This window comes from Oncorhynchus clarkii, chromosome 16, assembly GCF_045791955.1.
Source record: "Oncorhynchus clarkii lewisi isolate Uvic-CL-2024 chromosome 16, UVic_Ocla_1.0, whole genome shotgun sequence".
Lineage (NCBI taxonomy): Eukaryota > Metazoa > Chordata > Actinopteri > Salmoniformes > Salmonidae > Oncorhynchus > Oncorhynchus clarkii.
The window spans coordinates 19,371,795-19,390,472 of NC_092162.1; the positions used below are offsets into that span (position 1 = coordinate 19,371,795).

The 18,678-nt window shown below is 44.5% G+C and overlaps 1 protein-coding gene across 1 annotated transcript in view; it reads left to right on the forward strand.

Moving 5' to 3' along the window:
* Positions 1–10,914, forward strand: part of LOC139367497 (dynein axonemal heavy chain 3) — a 46,141-nt gene extending 35,227 nt beyond the window's left edge. The window contains exons 46-60 of the mRNA XM_071105727.1: positions 38–344; positions 516–681; positions 964–1,180; positions 1,838–2,020; positions 2,243–2,441; positions 3,116–5,257; positions 5,519–5,744; positions 5,921–6,165; positions 6,448–6,564; positions 6,947–7,104; positions 7,772–7,939; positions 9,262–9,404; positions 9,963–10,167; positions 10,351–10,488; positions 10,561–10,914. Coding sequence (XP_070961828.1) covers positions 38–344; positions 516–681; positions 964–1,180; positions 1,838–2,020; positions 2,243–2,441; positions 3,116–5,257; positions 5,519–5,744; positions 5,921–6,165; positions 6,448–6,564; positions 6,947–7,104; positions 7,772–7,939; positions 9,262–9,404; positions 9,963–10,167; positions 10,351–10,488; positions 10,561–10,914 — 4,968 coding nt within the window. The remainder of the gene's footprint in view (positions 1–37; positions 345–515; positions 682–963; positions 1,181–1,837; positions 2,021–2,242; positions 2,442–3,115; positions 5,258–5,518; positions 5,745–5,920; positions 6,166–6,447; positions 6,565–6,946; positions 7,105–7,771; positions 7,940–9,261; positions 9,405–9,962; positions 10,168–10,350; positions 10,489–10,560) is intronic.
* Positions 10,915–18,678: the final 7,764 nt, after the last annotated feature.

Genomic DNA, 18,678 nt, shown 5'->3' on the forward strand with positions numbered 1-18,678 from the left:
CCATAAGTCCAAATCATGAATTAATTTATTCACCAAGAACTACGGAGTGTCAGAGTGGCGCGACGACCTAAAGCGGTTGATGCTGAAGGCGGGCCTGCAGGGCAAGAACATGGTGTTCCTGTTCAATGACAGCCAGATCAAGGATGAGGCCTTTGTGGAGGACATCAACATGCTGCTCAACACAGGCGACGTGCCCAACATCTTCCCAGCCGACGAGCGCGCCGACATCATCGACAAGGTACAGGGCATCGCACGCATGGAGGGCAAGAAGATCGACGCCACGCCACTCTCCATGTACAACTTCTTCATCGAGCGTGTCAAGGCAAACCTTCACATTGTGCTCGGTGGGTACCTTCAACATTTCATACATTTAGTATTATTACCAGGTTACCCCCCATACTTAAACACCTTACTGGTAATGTTGATGTCAATCCCACATCCATTGTGCCCTTTTGAATTACCTTGCTTTAAGAGTCTTCCTTTTTAAATAGTGATGGTGTTTGTCTTTGGAATAGCAATGAGCCCGATTGGGGACGCCTTCCGAAACCGGTTGAGGATGTTCCCCTCCCTCATCAACTGTTGCACCATCGACTGGTTCCAAGCCTGGCCTAAAGACGCTCTGGAGATGGTGGCCAACAAGTTCCTGGAGGACGTGGAGCTGGAGGACAGCGTCAGGCTACAGTAAGAAACTGATACACTCATAACATCCAGCTAGAGTGTCTCTCTAGATTTAGCTACAAGCTACGAAATAGCTGTTAGCTGCTAGGCTGCTACTAATCTATGGTAGGCTACTGGACTAGCTAATAGTCAACAGACTAGGTACTTAATATTCAATTTCTCCTCAGCTTTCTGCAAATTGATGACCACACACTTGATGGAAATGTATATGAGCTTGACCCTTCTTGTCAATTTATCAATTTCATGGATTTGTTTTACCAAGTCAGTGATTTGTGTGTTTCTCAGTGTGGTGGAGATGTGTAAAACCTTCCAGGAGAGCGTGGGAGGTTTGTCCGAGAGGTACTTCTCTCAACTCAGGAGACACAACTATGTGACGCCCACATCCTACCTGGAGCTCATTCTCACATACAAGGTCCTGCTCAACTCCAAGAGGAGTGAGGTGGACACTCAGAGAAACCGCTACATTGTGGGTCTGGAGAAACTGTACTTTGCTGCATCTCAGGTAGGATAGTTTAGTCAACTAAGTCTACTTACATAAGGCCCATTTCTATTTGCTGAGTTACAATGCTTTGGTACAATGCTTTGGAGTTAACAGATAACTATGGCCTATTTTGACATGTGATTGGCAGAACAATCCCCATTGTGGGAATTATGAGGCCTCGGTGTCCCGTCTTAAAGATGCACTGTGCAGAAATTGGTCCACCATTTCATTGTTGCTAAAATGTGAATTTCTGTTTATGTGACAAAACAAGTATAGAGTAGAGAATCATTGTATCATCTAAACACTGTGAAATGTATTTTCCATAACAAAAAATTCCATAACAAAAATGTTCAGCTGTTTGGAGCTGGTGTACAAAACCGAAAGTAGAATATGTTTAAACAAAACTTAGGATTGGAAGCATAGAAATAACACACATAGAACAGATATCGCTTCTTAGACTTGCTTTTAATAAGAATTGCAGATCTATAACTCACATTTCTATGTAAATAAGTTATATATTGCAGCTTTAACCCTTTAACGTACAATAAAGCCTAATTAATCAATACAAAGAGCAAAAACTCACATTGTAAAGTCCCTAAATTGACTAAAATTATGATAAAAGCCTTAAACACTCTGCCCCTTCCATCTGAATGACTCCACTCCATGTTGGCTCCACAGGTATCGATAATGCAGGAGGAGCTGACCGCCCTGCAGCCAGAGCTGATCCAGACATCAGCTGAGACAGATAAGATGATGGTCAACATTGAGAAGGAGACAGTAGTGGTGGATGCTAAGAAAGAGCTGGTGTTGGCAGACGAGAAGGTTGCCAACGACGCGGCTGCAGCAGCCAAAGCTATAAAGGTACGTCTACACTGTCCCTTTACAACACCTTGTATCATTCAGATCGACTCACACTAGAATTATAAAGACGATATACTGTAAATTACATATTTGGTGCTGCACATTCAAATTACAATTAGCTTGGTATCTGTAATATTAGAACTGCCAGCAAGGATGAAAATGTTGACATATGACAGTAGTTTCTATATTAAAAGTGAGTGACTGCCTGCTGTTTGTGTTCAGGATGAGTGTGAGGGTGACCTGGCGGAGGCCATGCCTGCCCTTGAGGCTGCCCTGTCAGCTCTGGACACCCTGAAACCCTCAGACATCACAGTGGTCAAGTCCATGTCAAATCCTCCAGGTCTGGTCAAACTGGTCATGGAGTCCATCTGCATCATGAAAGGCATCAAGCCAGAGAGGAAGCCCGATCCTGGTGGCTCAGGTAAGCACTCATTGCATTGTAAAGGAGACACTAATATTGTTTTATCAAATTGTAATGCACTCAGCGCCAGTTGTGCCACCAGAGACCCTGGGTTCGCGCCCAGGCTCTGTCGCAACCGGCCGCGACCGGGAGGTCTGTGGGGCGACGCACAATTGGCCTAGCGTCGTCCGGGTTAGGGAGGGCTTGGCCGGTACGGATATCCTTGTCTCATCGCGCACCAGCGTCTCCTGTGGCGGGCCGGGCGCAGTGCACGCTAACCAAGGTTGCCAGGTGCACTGTGTTTCCTCCGACACATTGGTGCGGCTGGCTTCCGGGTTGGATGCGCACTGTGTTAAGAAGCAGTGCGGCTTGGTTGGGTTGTGTATCGGAGGACGCATGACTTTCAACCTTCGTCTCTCCCGAGCCCGTACGGGAGTTGTAGCGATGAGACAAGATAGTAGGTACTAAAAACAATTGGACACCACGAAATTGGGGAGAAAAATGGGTCAACTATAATGTTTTTTTTTTATGTACTGTATGGGCCCTACTTTAAATGTTTATCATCAAACTGATAATTTATGTAGTATTAAATTACACAGATGAAAGCATGAAAGCAGATACTTTTCTGTAAATATGTTTGAAAGAACATGGGCTTAATTATGTATTTTTTCTATGTTTGATTATTTGTGTTACAGGTAAGATGATTGAGGACTTCTGGGGCCCCTCCAAAAAGCTCCTGGGAGACATGAAGTTCCTCGAGAACCTCAAAGCCTATGACAAAGACAACATCGCTGCCGCCAACATCAAGAAGATCCGCGACAAATTTATCGACAACCCCGAGTTCCAGCCCTCCATCATCAAGAACGTCTCCTCTGCCTGTGAGGGCCTTTGTAAGTGGGTGCGGGCCATGGAGGTGTACGAGCGTGTGTCCAAAGTGGTGGCCCCTAAGATAGAGAAGCTGAAGGAGGCTGAGGACGAGCTTGGGGTGCAGATGCAGATGCTGTCAGTGAAGAGAGCTGAGCTGAAGGAGGTGGTGGACAAGCTCCAGGACCTGAACGACACGTTTGAGGCCATGTGCAACAAAAAGAAAGACCTGGAAGAAAACATTGAGCTGTGCTCCCAGAAGTTGATCAGGGCAGAGCAGCTGATTGGAGGGCTGGGTGGGGAGAAGGACAGGTGGACGGAGGCTGCCCGGCTGCTGGGGATCAGGTACACCAACCTGACAGGCGACGTGCTCCTCTCCTCCGGCACTGTGTCCTACCTGGGGGCCTTCACCGTGGACTACCGTGTGGAGTGCCAGCGGGAGTGGCATCTGCTCTGCCAGGCCAAGAAGGTGCCATGCTCCGAGGACTTCACCCTCAGCAACACCCTTGGCAACCAGGTGTCCATCCGGGCATGGCAGATTGCCGGCCTGCCCGTCGACTCCTTCTCCACTGACAACGGCATCATCGTGTCCAACTCACGCCGCTGGCCCCTCATGATCGACCCGCAGGGCCAGGCCAACAAGTGGATCAAGAACATGGAGAAGGCCAACAAGCTGGCCGTCATCAAGCTGTCAGACGGCAACTATGTGAGAACACTGGAGAACTCCATCTCGTTCGGCACCCCTGTTTTGCTGGAGAACGTTGGAGAAGAACTTGATGCAGTACTGGAACCGGTACTGCTGAAACAGACCTTCAGACAACAAGGTGTGGAGTACATGAAACTAGGAGAGAACATTGTGGAGTACTCCAAAGACTTCCTCTTCTACATGACCACCAGCCTGAGAAGCCCTCACTACCTCCCTGAGGTGGCGGTTAAAGTCTGCCTGCTCAACTTCATGATCACCCCACTGGGTTTGGAGGACCAGCTTCTGGGCATCATGGCCGCCAAGGAGAAACCAGAACTAGAAGAGAAGAAGAACCAGCTGATCCTGGAGAGTGCCGCCAACAACAAGCAGCTGAAGGAGATTGAGGATAAAATCCTCAAAATCCTGTCTTCCTCAGAGGGTAACATCCTAGAAGACGAAACAGCCATCAAGGTCCTGTCTTCCTCCAAGGTGCTGTCCGAGGAGATCTCGGAGAAGCAGAAGATTGCTAGTGTCACAGAGAAGGAGATTGACGACACTCGCATGGGCTACCGGCCTGTGGCCGAGCACTCGTCCATCCTGTTCTTCTGCATCTCGGAGCTGGCCAACATAGAGCCCATGTACCAGTACTCGCTCACCTGGTTCATCAACCTCTACCTGCAGTCCATCGCCCAGAGCTTGAAGAGCGACGACCTGGCCACCCGCATCGAGAACATTGTGGAGCATTTCACCATCAGCATCTATAACAATGTGTGCCGATCGCTCTTCGAGAAGGACAAGCTGCTCTTCTCCTTGCTCCTCACTGTGGGCATCATGCAAGGCAAGGGCCAGGTGGACGACACCATCTGGCGCTTCCTCCTCACCGGTGGCATTACTCTGGACAACCCCGACCCCAACCCCGCTCCTGAGTGGCTCTCCGACAAGTCCTGGTCAGAAATCGTAAGAGCATCCAAGCTGCCAAACTTAGAAGGTCTCTTCGAGCACGTCCGAGACAACATTCCCAAGTGGAAGAAGATCTACGATTCGGGGAAGCCTCACGAGGAGCAGCTGCCTGACAGCTGGAGGATGCTGGTAGGGATGCATCGCATGGTGGTGCTGCGCTGCTTCAGGCCGGACAAGCTGGTTCCGGCGGTGCAAGAGTTCATTGCGGACAACATGGGGCGCAGCTACATTGAGCCCCCGACCTTCGACCTGGCCGGGAGTTACAACGACTCCAACTGCTGCTCTCCTCTCATCTTTGTGCTCTCTCCAGGATCTGATCCCACTGCGGGTAATTCATTAGAGATACCTGTGACTTTTGAGCTGTATTCTGTGCTTTAACTTAGGTTTTGGATATTTATTTGGGTTTTTTGTGTCCTGCTCACTTAACGTATTGAATTATGATGCATCAAGAAATTATTCAGAAATAATAAGAAACTAAACTAGTCTTTAACCAACTTTTACATACATCTGTTATACATCTGCATTAAAGATTGGATTTTTGAGTGCTCAAAAGTTCATACCAGTACTTAAATGTTCCTTTGGTCTCCAGGTCTGCTAAAGTTTGCTGACGACCTTGAAATGGGGGGCAGTAAAACCCAGACCATCTCCCTGGGCCAGGGCCAGGGGCCCATCGCAGCCCTGATGATCAATGCTGCCATCAAGGATGGCACCTGGGTGGTGCTACAGAACTGTCATCTGTGCACCAGCTGGATGCCCGCCCTGGAGAGGATCTGTGAGGAGGGCATCACCCCCGAAAACACCAACCCCACCTTTAGGTCAGCCGTTGCAGGGCAGGGGGAGTTTTTATCTATTATAGCCATTGGCCAGGCAGTTGATTTGTAATACCCTGGTTGTAATACTCTGGTTGCTTATAATCCTATACATTTGTATTGCCTACAAATAAAACCAAGAGCAACAAAGTAAACTAACACTATCATTGCTAACTCCACAGGTTGTGGTTGACCAGTTACCCGTCTGACAAGTTCCCAGTCAGCATCCTGCAGAACGGGGTGAAGATGACCAACGAGCCGCCCAAGGGGATGAGGGCCAACCTGTTCCGCTCCTACGTCAGCGACCCCATCTCCGACCCCGCCTTCTTCAACAGCTCCAAGAAACAGAAGGCGTGGCAGAAGCTGCTGTTTGGTCTCTGCTTTTTTCATGCTCTGGTGCAGGAGAGGAGGACCTTCGGACCTCTAGGTGAGACTAACACTCTGCTATGATTCTCTTTTCTTTCTTTTTACCCCTTTTTTCTTAAAACAAAATGTTCTCCCCTTCTCAGTCCCTTCCAGTCACTGGAATTGTATTTTGGTGTTTTCCCTCATCCAATACCTTTCTTGTTCCTTCTCTCTCTCTCTCTGGGGAAACACATTTTCCTCCAGTATACGTCATGACGACCGCATTGAATATCCTCTCTTATAACTTGAGTTAAAGGGTCAAATCTTGTAATTGTTTTTTGTTTTTTTCGCATTTCACCCCAAGGTTGGAATATCCCGTATGAGTTCAATGAGTCTGACCTGAGGATCAGTATGACGCAGATCCAGATGTTCCTGGATGAGTACGAGGAGATTCCTCTGGAGGCCCTCTCCTACCTAACTGGTGAGGCTCTCACAGACACAGCTGTGTGGATGAATATGAGGAGATTCCTCTGGAGGCCCTCTCCTACCTAACTGGTGAGGCTCTCACAGACACAGCTGTGTGGATGAGTATGAGGAGATTCCTCTGGAGGCCCTCTCCTACCTAACTGGTGAGGCTCTCACAGACACAGCTGTGTGGATTGGTATGAGGAGATTCCTCTGGAGGCCCTCTCCTACCTAACTGGTGAGGCTCTCACAGACACAGCTGTGTGGATTGGTATAGAGGGAGAGAGGGACTGTATCACATAGCAACAAAAGAGGTTCATTCATTGTATCGGAGCATAGGAGGGTTTACTAATCTGAACTAGTGGAAGACAGACACATTTTCTCTCTCTCCCTTTCAGGTGAGTGTAACTACGGTGGCAGGGTGACGGACGACAAGGACAGGCGTCTGCTGGTGTCTCTCCTGTCCATCTTCTACAGCAGGGAGCTGATAGAGCAGGAGGGCTACCACGTATGTGAGGGAGACATGTATTATATCCCCCCTCACGGACCGTACCAGGTACTACTGTCACCTCCATCATATCTTTATCATACAAGATGGCGGACTGTCATATCCATAGTCAATTATATTTTTATAGAGTTGTCCTTAAGGTTCAGATATTTGTTGTCGCCTTAATGATTCAGGGGTCAGGAAGTGCATTGGGGGTAGAGTGATCTGATCCTAGATCTGTGGTTAGGGGCAGTCTACTGGTATCTGCTTAGATTTTGTCACACCCTCTGTCTGGAGCCTCTGGACCACATTGCCAGCTCAAGCATAAATTGGCATTTAGACTGCTAAATAATTTGTGAAATAGTTCAACAAATAGCTACCTGACCTATCCGCATTGACCCTTTTTGCTCTTCACATACGGTGCTGCTACTGTTTACTGTCACTTTATTCCTAGTTATATGCACATATTACTTCAAATACTTTGTACCCCTGCACATCGACTCGGTACTGGTACCCCTTGTGTATAGCCACGTTATAGTTACTCATTGTGTATCTATTACTTTTATTATTAAGTGTTTTACTTTTCTATTATTTCTCTATCTTCTTTCTCTCTGCATTGTTGGGAAGGGCCTGTAAATTAGCATTTCACTGTTAGTCCGCACCTGTTGTTTACGAAGCATGTGACAAGTACATTTTTATTGGATTTGAACGAATTTGTACTGTTTGTCTTTTCAAGACCTATGTTGATTACATCCGCAACCTACCCATCGCGGCGGAACCTGGCGTGTTTGGACTCCACAGCAATGCTGACATCACCAAGGACAACCAGGAGACCAATCAGCTGCTGGATGGAGTGCTGCTGACACTTCCCAGGCAGACTGGAGGCGGGGCTAAATCCCCTCAGGTTAGTTGGACAGTGGACACTAGGGTTGAATGGCGGGAACCCGGTTACTGAGATTTACCGGGATTTACTGTCCAAAACCACTCCCTTTTCCCAGGATAAATAACTGTGAGAAACCGGTAAATTATAAATTATTTACATGAACAGCAAGGCGTGAAATGGAACTGTTAAATTATATGCAAAGTCTACATTTTGCTTCTCTATGGCCTCTGCATGATGAATCACCAATGCTCAGGGTGGGGGCAGACAGCCCATCTCAGTATGGAGCGACGCTCACAATGCATGTAGACTTATCATGTCATCATGGTAATTTTCTTGTGACAGGTAAACCTGCATTTGCTGCAGCAAAGCCTATAATACAGAAATATAAAGACCGAATGTGCATCTAATTTACCTAAAAATTCTTAATTGTAAAGATGAGTTTTTTTTTAATTGAAGCTGCAGAGTTTTAAAACAGCATAACACTTGAATATCGTGGCTTTAAATCAATACAAGTGCGCGCGATCTCTCTGTCTTTCTCTGCCTCCATCAACTCCATTCAAATCACATCCAAAATAGATCATCCTGTTCTAGATTGATATATAGCCCTATATATAGATGTCCTAGCCTACCTCTTTCAGGTAATACATTCAATTCAGTATTAGCCTTATATTCAGCTAATTAATGATGGGTTATGCATAATAAGCTTCTAACTTATGTCTCTTGCGCAATACACACGCACCTGTGCTCTGCTGGCCTCTCTCCATAAAAAAAAACGCCCCTTAGCTCTTGGGAGTCCCGTGCAGGAAAAGCTAGACTAGAGTAGCTTGCTGGACATGACTTGTTCTCGCATTTCTTATATCAATAGACTATTCGACGAGGGACGGAAGCTCTTGTTTGCTGACGGCACAATCATTTGGGCTTTTCTGAGTTTGGGATTGTTAAATGTCTTTAATGTAGGGCTCATAAAGTGGATTTAATGCATCTCATCAGTCTCAGGTCGCATCAGGGCTGAATTTTTTTTAATCAAAGCTCTAATCAAATCCAGAGAGAGGTTTATTTATAACGCTTTATAACGCTTTTTAATGACACTTCCGGTTTTTACTACCTAGGAGAAAAGTGATTTATTCTCCAGATGGAACATTTTGTAAAATACCGGGAAAATATTCACCTCTACTGGACACTTCTCTGTGTGATCAAAACCTGTACATTCTCACACACCGGCACTTTATGTGGATAAGAAGTTGTGATGCCTCAGAACAAGCCCTGATATGTCAGCTCTGTACAAAAGCTTCAATTGTTTTGAATTTATTATACTGGTAGTTAGATCTCTTTGATTACTACAGGAAGTGGTTGATGAGCTTGCGGAAGACATCCTGTCCAAGCTGCCAGCAGACTTTGACATCCAGATGGTGATTAACAAATACCCAGTGATGTATGAGGAGTCCATGAACACTGTGCTGAGACAGGAACTGATCCGCTTCAACAGGTAAATATCATGATCTGGAATAAAGAAACAGGGGGTCAGGAAGTGTAGCGTTTCAAACGGACACAATGAATGCACTCATAAAATACTTACTCTACATCTGGCCATGATAATTGGAGTCTTATGGTCAATTGATTAAAAGCAAAGTAAAATGTTTTGTGTCCCACATAGGGTTGCAAAGGGAGGTATATTACTGGTAATGTTCAATGATTTTATAGACTTTATCACGTTTACAACTAGTGGCCTTTTTGGATACTTCAGATTATCACAGGTGTCTATAATTATCTCTGGCCCTCTGTGTGGCCTTATCTGTCTCACTATTATTTGTGGAGGTATGCTCTGATGAAGGTCGACTGACCGAAAGCTCAGCCTCTTTTCAAATAAATGGGCATCTGACTAGTCTAGTCCCACATTTAATGACCACTATAAGCAGTTGATTTGTACTCTGTGTACAGACTGTCATTACTACACAATCATTACAGGCCTTTTTGGCTATGGGGAATTTGGGATTAGCAATTATGTGTTCATAACATGCTGATAATGATGCTTTGACCCCCTCAGGTTAACTCAGGTGGTACGCATCAGTCTGATAAACATTGGAAAGGCGCTCAAGGGTCAGGTGGTGATGTCTTCTGAGCTGGAGAACGTCTTCAACAGTATGGTGGTGGGCAAGGTGCCAACCATGTGGTCGGCCAAGTCCTACCCGTCTCTGAAGCCTCTGGGCAGCTACGTGTCCGACCTCATCGCCAGGCTAAAGTTTCTACAGGTCAGTTATGCTCGCCAAGAGAGTGAGGGTACTGAGCTGCTCAACCCCCAACAATACACATTCAAATGTGTTTGTATGTTAAATTAAAGTTGTTTTGAGGACAGGGATTTTGTTTCCTGTGAAACTGATACTTCTGATAGACACAAATATTGATGCATGGGAGTTGGGCTGTGTGTTTGACAGGACTGGATCAACAATGGGCCACCACCAGTCTTTTGGCTCTCTGGGTTCTACTTTACTCAGTCCTTCCTAACGGGAGTATCTCAGAACTTTGCCCGAAAGTATACCATCCCCATCGACTTCATCGGCTTTGAATTTGAGGTAAGGGAGTACAATGTAAACCTCATCTTTGTGTCCAGTGAATGCATGGCATGACTTCCCTGTCTCTATCAGGTGACCAAGCAAGAGACCCACATGGAGAACAAGCCAGATGATGGGGCCTACGTGAAGGGGTTCTTCCTGGAAGGGGCACGCTGGGACCGGGAGAAGATGGTCATAGGAGAGTCCCTCCCCAAGATCCTCTTCGACCCCCTGCCCATCATCTGGCTCAGGCCAGGGGAGATGTCAAAGTTCCTGCATGAGAACATCTATGTGTGTCCCGTGTACAAGACCAGTGCCCGGCGCGGAACCCTGTCCACCACGGGCCACTCCACCAACTACGTAATGCCTATCGAGCTTCCCTCCGACCGGCCACAGAAACATTGGATCAACCGCGGGGTGGCCTGTCTGTGCCAGCTGGATGACTAGGCATAGCTCTGCAGACATCTTACAGGATGTTAGGTATGAGAGACAGACAACCAACTCACTCCTTTTAAATTGCTATTAAAGGCAGATTTGTTTGCTGGATATTTTCAACTCGATTTCTTGATATTTATAAAGATTGCACAGGCTGTCATATAGCCTGTGTACCAGTCTCTTTAGCTAACATTCCACTCCTTGACACTCCTTGTCATTGCCAAAGAGACTGGCCTCTCAATGTTCAATATGCAGCCGGATTTACAGCACAGTTGCTGGTTGGTTGTTGGAAACAACATGAATATTTTCCATGACAATGTTATGGACGGGGCAAATTTGGCACAATATAGAATTTTAATTTTAAGAACGGCAACAAACAAAACCGTTACGACCTGCTAAGGTAATTCCCTGGTGAGAACCAGTGTCAATGCAAGATCATGTTGTTCAAATTGGCTAGAGAGGACTCCATAATGAGAGTGAAATGATGATACGTCAAATATTAGTCAATCGAGCTACGTTTGCTTCAGTTGCATCCCATTAATGAGAGGAAAGAAACGCAAAACTGGCACCTGTCGTCATTGCTCGCACATATGCTGATCATCATGAAATTGCTTACTTTTTAACAATTTGTTGTGCTTGTTGCAACCTGGTCTCAGAGCATTTTGTATTATTCTGTATGTAAATCCGAGACACTCTTATTTAGTATATGTTACATTTTGTAATGTAGGTATTAATTTGTGGTTGTCCATTACCCATTTCATATGATATGTTACGAATTACAATTCATATTATGTTATGAATTTGCTAAATGTACAATATGTTACGAATTTTCAAAACTTTTAATAAGTTACGAATTCTAGCTAGGTGGCTAATGTTAGCTAGGGGTTAGGGTTAAGTTTAGGAGTAAGGTTGAAGGGTTACTTAACATGCTAAGTAGTTACAAAGTTGCAAGTAGTTGCTAATTAGCTAAAATGCTGAAGTTGTCCGTGATGAAATTCGAACTCGCAACCTCTGGGTTGCTAGCCGTTCGCGCTATATACCCACCCATCCACACTGACCAACCACCCTCCTTTTATTTTTGTCTTAACCATCTGTCTTATGAAACCGTACCAAACATAACATACTTAATAAATGGAGTGTCTCGGATTTATATGCAGAATAATAAGAAATGCTCTGAGACCAGGTTGCCATTTCAGTTCTATTATTTGTCCCTCTCATATTAATAAGAGATTGAGTCAAGATGGGATACTTTAGGAAACTTTCTGAATGGACATAGTGAGAATTAGCGAACACACACACACCCTAAAAGGACCCATCAATCAAACCCACCAGCGCACCTCAGACACAAACAAATCTCAATTCTCCTTTCCTAAAATGTTTTATTAAAAACCTAGGCCATCTGAAAGTAGGCCTATGCTACATTATAGCATAATGTTAAAATAAGGTTGCCTTTCAAATGAATTGACAATGAAAGTTTGAAAGGGGAGAGAGAGACAGCTATAGTATAACTTGGTTGATTATTGGTTATGGTTATGTAATTATTGTCCAAGCATGTGCTTATTCCAAAGGAAGATTTCCACAGAATTCCATCAATAAGGGATCATAGCTTTCACCTGGTCAGTCTATGTCATGGATGTCATAATGTTTTGTACAACCAGTCGTTTGGGCAATTATTTTGAGCAATTAAAAAGAAAATACACTACCGTTCAAAAGTTTGGGGTCACTTAGAAATGCCCTTGTTTTTGAAAGAAAAGCAAAAATAAAAATAACATCTATTAAAATAACATCAAATTGATCAGAAATACAGTGTAGACATTGTTAATGCTGTAAATTACTATTGTAGCTGGAAGTGGGTATTTTTTAACGGAATATCTACATAGGCCTACAGAGGCCCATTATCAGCAACCATCACTCCTGTGTTCCAATGACACGTTGTGTTAGCTAATCCAAGTTTATAATTTTAAAAGGCTAATTGATCATTAGAAAACCCTTTTGCAATTATGTTAGCACAGCTGAAAACTTGGCAGGTGTTTTTACACGTGGTCTGCCACTGCGAGGACGATCAGCTGTCCATCCTGTCTCCCTGTAGCGCTGTCTTAGGCGTCTCACAGTACTGACATTGCAATTTATTGCACTGGCCACATCTGCAGTCCTCATGCCTCCTTGCAGCATGCCTAAGGCACGTTCCCGCAGATGAGCATGGAACCTGGGCATCTTTCTTTTGGTGTTTTTCCAGTCAGTAGAAAGGCCTCTAGTGTCCTAAGTTTTCGTAACTGTGACCTTAATTGCCTCCATATGTAAGCTGTTAGTGTCTTAATGACCGTTCCAGAGGTGCATGTTCGTTAATTGTTTATGGTTCATTGAACAAGCATGGGAAACAGTATTTAAACCCTTTACAATTAAGATCTGTGAAGTTATTTGGATTTTTACGAATTATCTTTTAAAGGCAGGGTCCTGAAAAGGGGACGTTTCTTTTTTTGCTAAGTTTATATTAGACGAAAGAAGCACCTTGTTCTTGCTTGCTGGATATAAAATAGACTACAGCATTCACAATGAACTGGCGGGGAAGTTAAGGGTGAGAGCTTCTCTGGTATAATGTCATCACATTAGGGCTGGTGGTAAAAATGCAATAAACGGGAATCTTTGTGCTCCCTGTGCCCAATGTTTATGTTCACAATTAAATGTATTACATCAAAATGCCCAACGTTAGAATGTTTCCAATCAAATTTATGAATTAAATTAGAACGTTTTCCTATCCGTCTAATTTGCATAAACATTGTGATTGGATGATAGTTGTGAAGGTTATCGAATCCTCTGATCTCCTGGAGCTCATTAATGATGGAACGTTCATATTTGAATATTGCCGAAAGGCCGGTCTCTTTGCTAATGACAAGGAGTGGAATGTTAGATAAAGACACTGGTACCAGGCTAGCGGTCATAGAGATGGATCCCCTTCCGTAGCGGTGCGTGGGTAAAGTCCCTGGGGAAGCCAAGCCAGAAACAAAAACGCCAATTTACAACCTGTGTTGTGATAATTGCGTTGTTTGCGCTATAACCTGTTAGTTCATATGCCATGTCACCGTGAAATATAGGCCTAAGGCTGAGACAATAAGAAGACTGTGGCAGAATAAATTGAACCACACCTTTCATCACGAAGTCGGAGAACAACCTCTGTCTGGTGAAGTCCACAAAGCATATTGCATGTAACAAACAGTTACATGACCCAAAGCATGGTCAAGCAAGTTAAAATTTCCAACATTTTCAGAGTACTAAAACAACCTTTGATTTAGAACCACAGAAATAACTCTTGTGTGTGTGTGCAAGTAGAAAAAACATGTTGACTCACCGGACTTGTAGAGAAACACCAATGCCATCCTCCTCTCTGTCATGTTGACGAAACGGTCTATCACTCTGTCATACAGTACACACTTTTAGTTTTTGTTGACCTCGGCAACCTGGCTAAAATACTTGCTCGCTAGCCTAACTTCCTTTCATGGGCAACGATTAACCAACTAGTTAATTAACCTGTTTACTCAGTTTCAAAAACCATAGAGGGCTGGTGGTGTGTTTACATACACTACATGACCAAAAGTATGTGAACACATTCTCCTTGAACATCTCATTCCAAAATGATGGGCATTAATAAGGAGTTGGTCCCCCCTTTGCCGCTATAACAGCCTCCATCCACTCTTCTGGGAAGGCTTTCCACTAGATCTGGGAACATTGCTGCGGGGACTTGCTTCCATTCAGCCACAAGAGCATTAGTGAGGTCAGACACTGATGTTGGGCAATTCGGCCTGGCTCTCAGTCGCCGTTCCAATTCATCCCAAAGGTGTTTTGATGGGGTTGACTGGCTCTGTGCAGGCCAGTCATGTTATTCCACACCGATCAACAAACCATTTCTGTATGGCCTCGCTTTGTGCACTGGGGCATTGTTATGCGGAAACAGGAAAGGGCCTTCCCCAAACTGTTGCCACAAAGTTGGAAACACTAAATCATCTAGAATGTAATTGTATGCTGTAGCATTAAGATTTCCATTCACTGGAACTAAGTGGCCTAGCCCGAACCATAAAAAACAGCCCCAGACCATTATTTCTCCTCCACTAAACTTCACAGTTGGCACTATGCATTGGGGCAGGTAGAATTCTCCTGGCATCCGCCAAACCCAGATTAGTCCGTCGGACTGCCAGATGGTGAAGCGTGATTCAGAATTCCATAGAACGCGTTTCCACTGCTCCAGAGTCCAATGGCGGTGAGCTTTACACCACACCAGCTGATGCTTGGCATTGCGCAAGGTGAGCTTAGGCTTGTGTGCGGCTGCTCGGTCATGGAAACCCATTTCATGAAGCTCCCAACTAACAGTTCTTGTGCTGACGTTGCTTCCAGAGGCAGTTTGGAACTCAGTAGTGAGCGTTGCAACCAAGGACAGAAAATATTTTTTTTGTGGTAGCACATTACCTTTAAAACTGGAAAGCCACTAAAAATCAGGCTTTTTTTTAAAGAGAGTAGCCTACTAATCTTTAACTGGTTATAGTAAGACATTGTTCCTATCAGTCAAATTTAACAGTTGATAAACTGAATGTGGTGGTAAATGAATAAAACCTTTGTTGTGTGTATGCACTCTAATGCACTTTACTCAATAAATCCTTAAGTTTATTTTTCAACCCGACAGAGTTCATCTGACTTTTTAGTAATTCCTTGAAAGAATGAATGCAGAGGAGTGGTTCTTTTCAAAACTCAATTTATTGAAATGATAAATATATTCAAAATAGTATCACAAATCTTTATGGCTACTTATCTTACAGGACAGAAAATGCTGACATCCACATAGCAGCTCTTGTCAGGAATCCCATGCATAAATATACTTGGAAATTAATGACTTTTTTCTCCTTAATATATAAGATGGATTTTCAACTCAACTCCTGAGATTAGCCAGTAACTTTCCTCCTGTCCTTGGTAACATCAACCCTTTCACAAGAATATAGAGTTCATCTAGTATCAGCTGTAGTATCAGCTGTCCTCATGTGACTGTAAGTAAACTGGCTGGCCTGCTTCCTCATGCGTTGCTGTGCTTTCAGCTTCCTGCCTTTCTGGGTTGCCAGTCCCATTATAAGCAGGTAGATCTGCAATGAAGGGTATGGAACCGAAATAAAACCATGACATTAGATAATAGTGAAATCACACAATATCGCCCGAGATATATAAACATTTCTTCTGGTTTAGATGTCTGTCACTTACAAGTCTTGGATAGGGATTCCTGTAATAAAGACCTGCGAAACTTAGTAGGGAAAAACATCACTCAGATTCTCACACGAAAAGCATTTAAGTGTGAACTCTAAAACATGTCTGATTTGTCCAGAGATTATTACTAAATGAAAGAATTTGAAAATGTCAACAAGGCTTTTCTTGACAATCACCAATTTCTATCCTTTTTTCTACATTTTTCTACAATTTCTACATTCTGCTAAGCACTTCTTTATTGATTCCTGATCTGTCAACTGAAAGGGATACACAGAGCAATAGATTCATCAAACAGATACAGATGATACCGAGCTACACAGACAAACATAGAGTCTGTCTTTTTGACTGTTGGTTCTGTCTGAAGAGGGTCTGGGCCTCCTGGACAATGTACCTTCTGTCACTCACCGTGTCTTGTGGGAGTGTGGACTGCGCCCCAGGCGATACAAAATACCCTAATATACAGTGACAGGACATGATTACGTGTGGCTGTCGCCATTTGGTCTAAAAACAATACAAAGCAGGGAATAGAAAAAATATATGCAAGGAGTAACTTGCCCTATATACACTGCTCAAAAAAATAAAGGGAACACTAAAATAACACATCCTAGATCTGAATGAATGAAATATTCTTATTAAATACTTTTTTCTTTACATAGTTGAATGTGCTGACAACAAAATCACACAAAAGTTATCAATGGAAATTAAATGTATCAACCCATGGAGGTCTGGATTTGGAGTCACACTCAAAATTAAAGTGGAAAACCACACTACAGGCTGATCCAACTTTGATGTAATGTCCTTAAAACAAGTCAAAATGAGGCTCAGTAGTGTGTGTGGCCTCCACGTGCCTGTATGACCTCCCTACAATGCCTGGGCATGCTCCTGATAAGGTGGCGGATGGTCTCCTGAGGGATCTCCTCCCAGACCTGGACTAAAGCATCCGCCAACTCCTGGACAGTCTGTGGTGCAACGTGACATTGGTGGATGGAGCGAGACATGATGTCTCAGATGTGGTCAATTGGATTCAGGTCTGGGGAACGGGCGGGCCAGTCCATAGCATCAATGCCTTCCTCTTGCAGGAACTGCTGACACACTCCAGCCACATGAAGTCTAGCATTGTCTTGCATTAGGAGGAACCCAGGGCCAACCGCACCAGCATATGTTCTCACAAGGGCTCTGAGGATCTCATCTCGGTACCTAATGGCAGTCAGGCTACCTTTGGCAAGCACATGGAGGGCTGTGCAGCCCCCCAAAGAAATGCCACCCCACACCATGATTGACCCACCGCCAAACCGGTCATGCTGGAGGATGTTGCAGGCAGGAGAACGTTCTCCACGGCGTCTCCAGACTGTCACGTCTGTCACGTGGTCAGTGTGAACCTGCTTTCATCTGTGAAGAGTACAGGGCGCCAGTGGCGAATTTGCCAATCTTGGTGTTCTCTGGCAAATGAAAAACGTCCTGCACGGTGTTGGGCTGTAAGCACAACCCCCACCTGTGGACGTCTGGCCTTCATACCACCCTCATGGAGTCTGTTTCTGACCGTTTGAGCAGACACATGCACATTTGTGGCCTGCTGGAGGTCATTTTGCAGGGCTCTGGCAGTGCTCCTCCTGCTCCTCCTTGCACAAAGGCGGAGGTAGCGGTCCTGCTGCTGGGTTGTTGCCCTCCTACGGCCTCCTCCACGTCTCCTGATGTACTGGCCTGTCTCCTGGTAGCGCCTCCATGCTCTGGACACTATGCTGACAGGCACAGTAAACCTTCTTGCCACAGCTCGCATTGATGTGCCATCCTGGATGAGCTGCACTTCCTGAGCCACTTGTGTGGGTTGTAGACTCCGTCTCATGCTACCACTAGAGTGAAAGCACCGCCAGCATTCAAAAGTGACCAAAACATCAGCCAGGAAGCATAGGAACTGAGAAGTGGTCTGTGGTCCCCACTTGCAGAACCACTCCTTTATTGGGGGTGTCTTGCTAATTGCCTATAATTTCCACCTGTTGTCTATCCCATTTGCACAACAGCATGTGAAATGTATTGTCAATCAGTGTTGCTTCCTAAGTGGACAGTTTGATTTCACAGAAGTCTGATTGACTTGGAGTTACATTGTGTTGTTTAAGTGTTCCCTTTATTTTTTTGAGCAGTGTAATTAACACCAGACTCAACCAAAGGATCCAGAGTACTGCAAAAGACTGGGGGCTCCGTTTGAATTGATATAATCTGTGATCAAACATCATTGAACAGGTGAAAACATATACATTTAAAATATATACGGCGATTGGTGAAAGTAAATATTCCATTACATTGCTTTGAATGATTACTTAAACAGAGGTAGATTTAGTGCTGGACATGTGGGTAAAAAATACATGTACATACATGTTTCAATAAACCACTAGGTGGCAATATAACATCTGAAATTAAGTAATAGTAGCAGAGACTAGATAGTTCTTATTATAAAAATTGACAGCCGTGGTATATCATTTATTTTTACTACTCTAATTCCGTTGGTAACCAGTTCATAATAGCAATAAGGCACCTCCT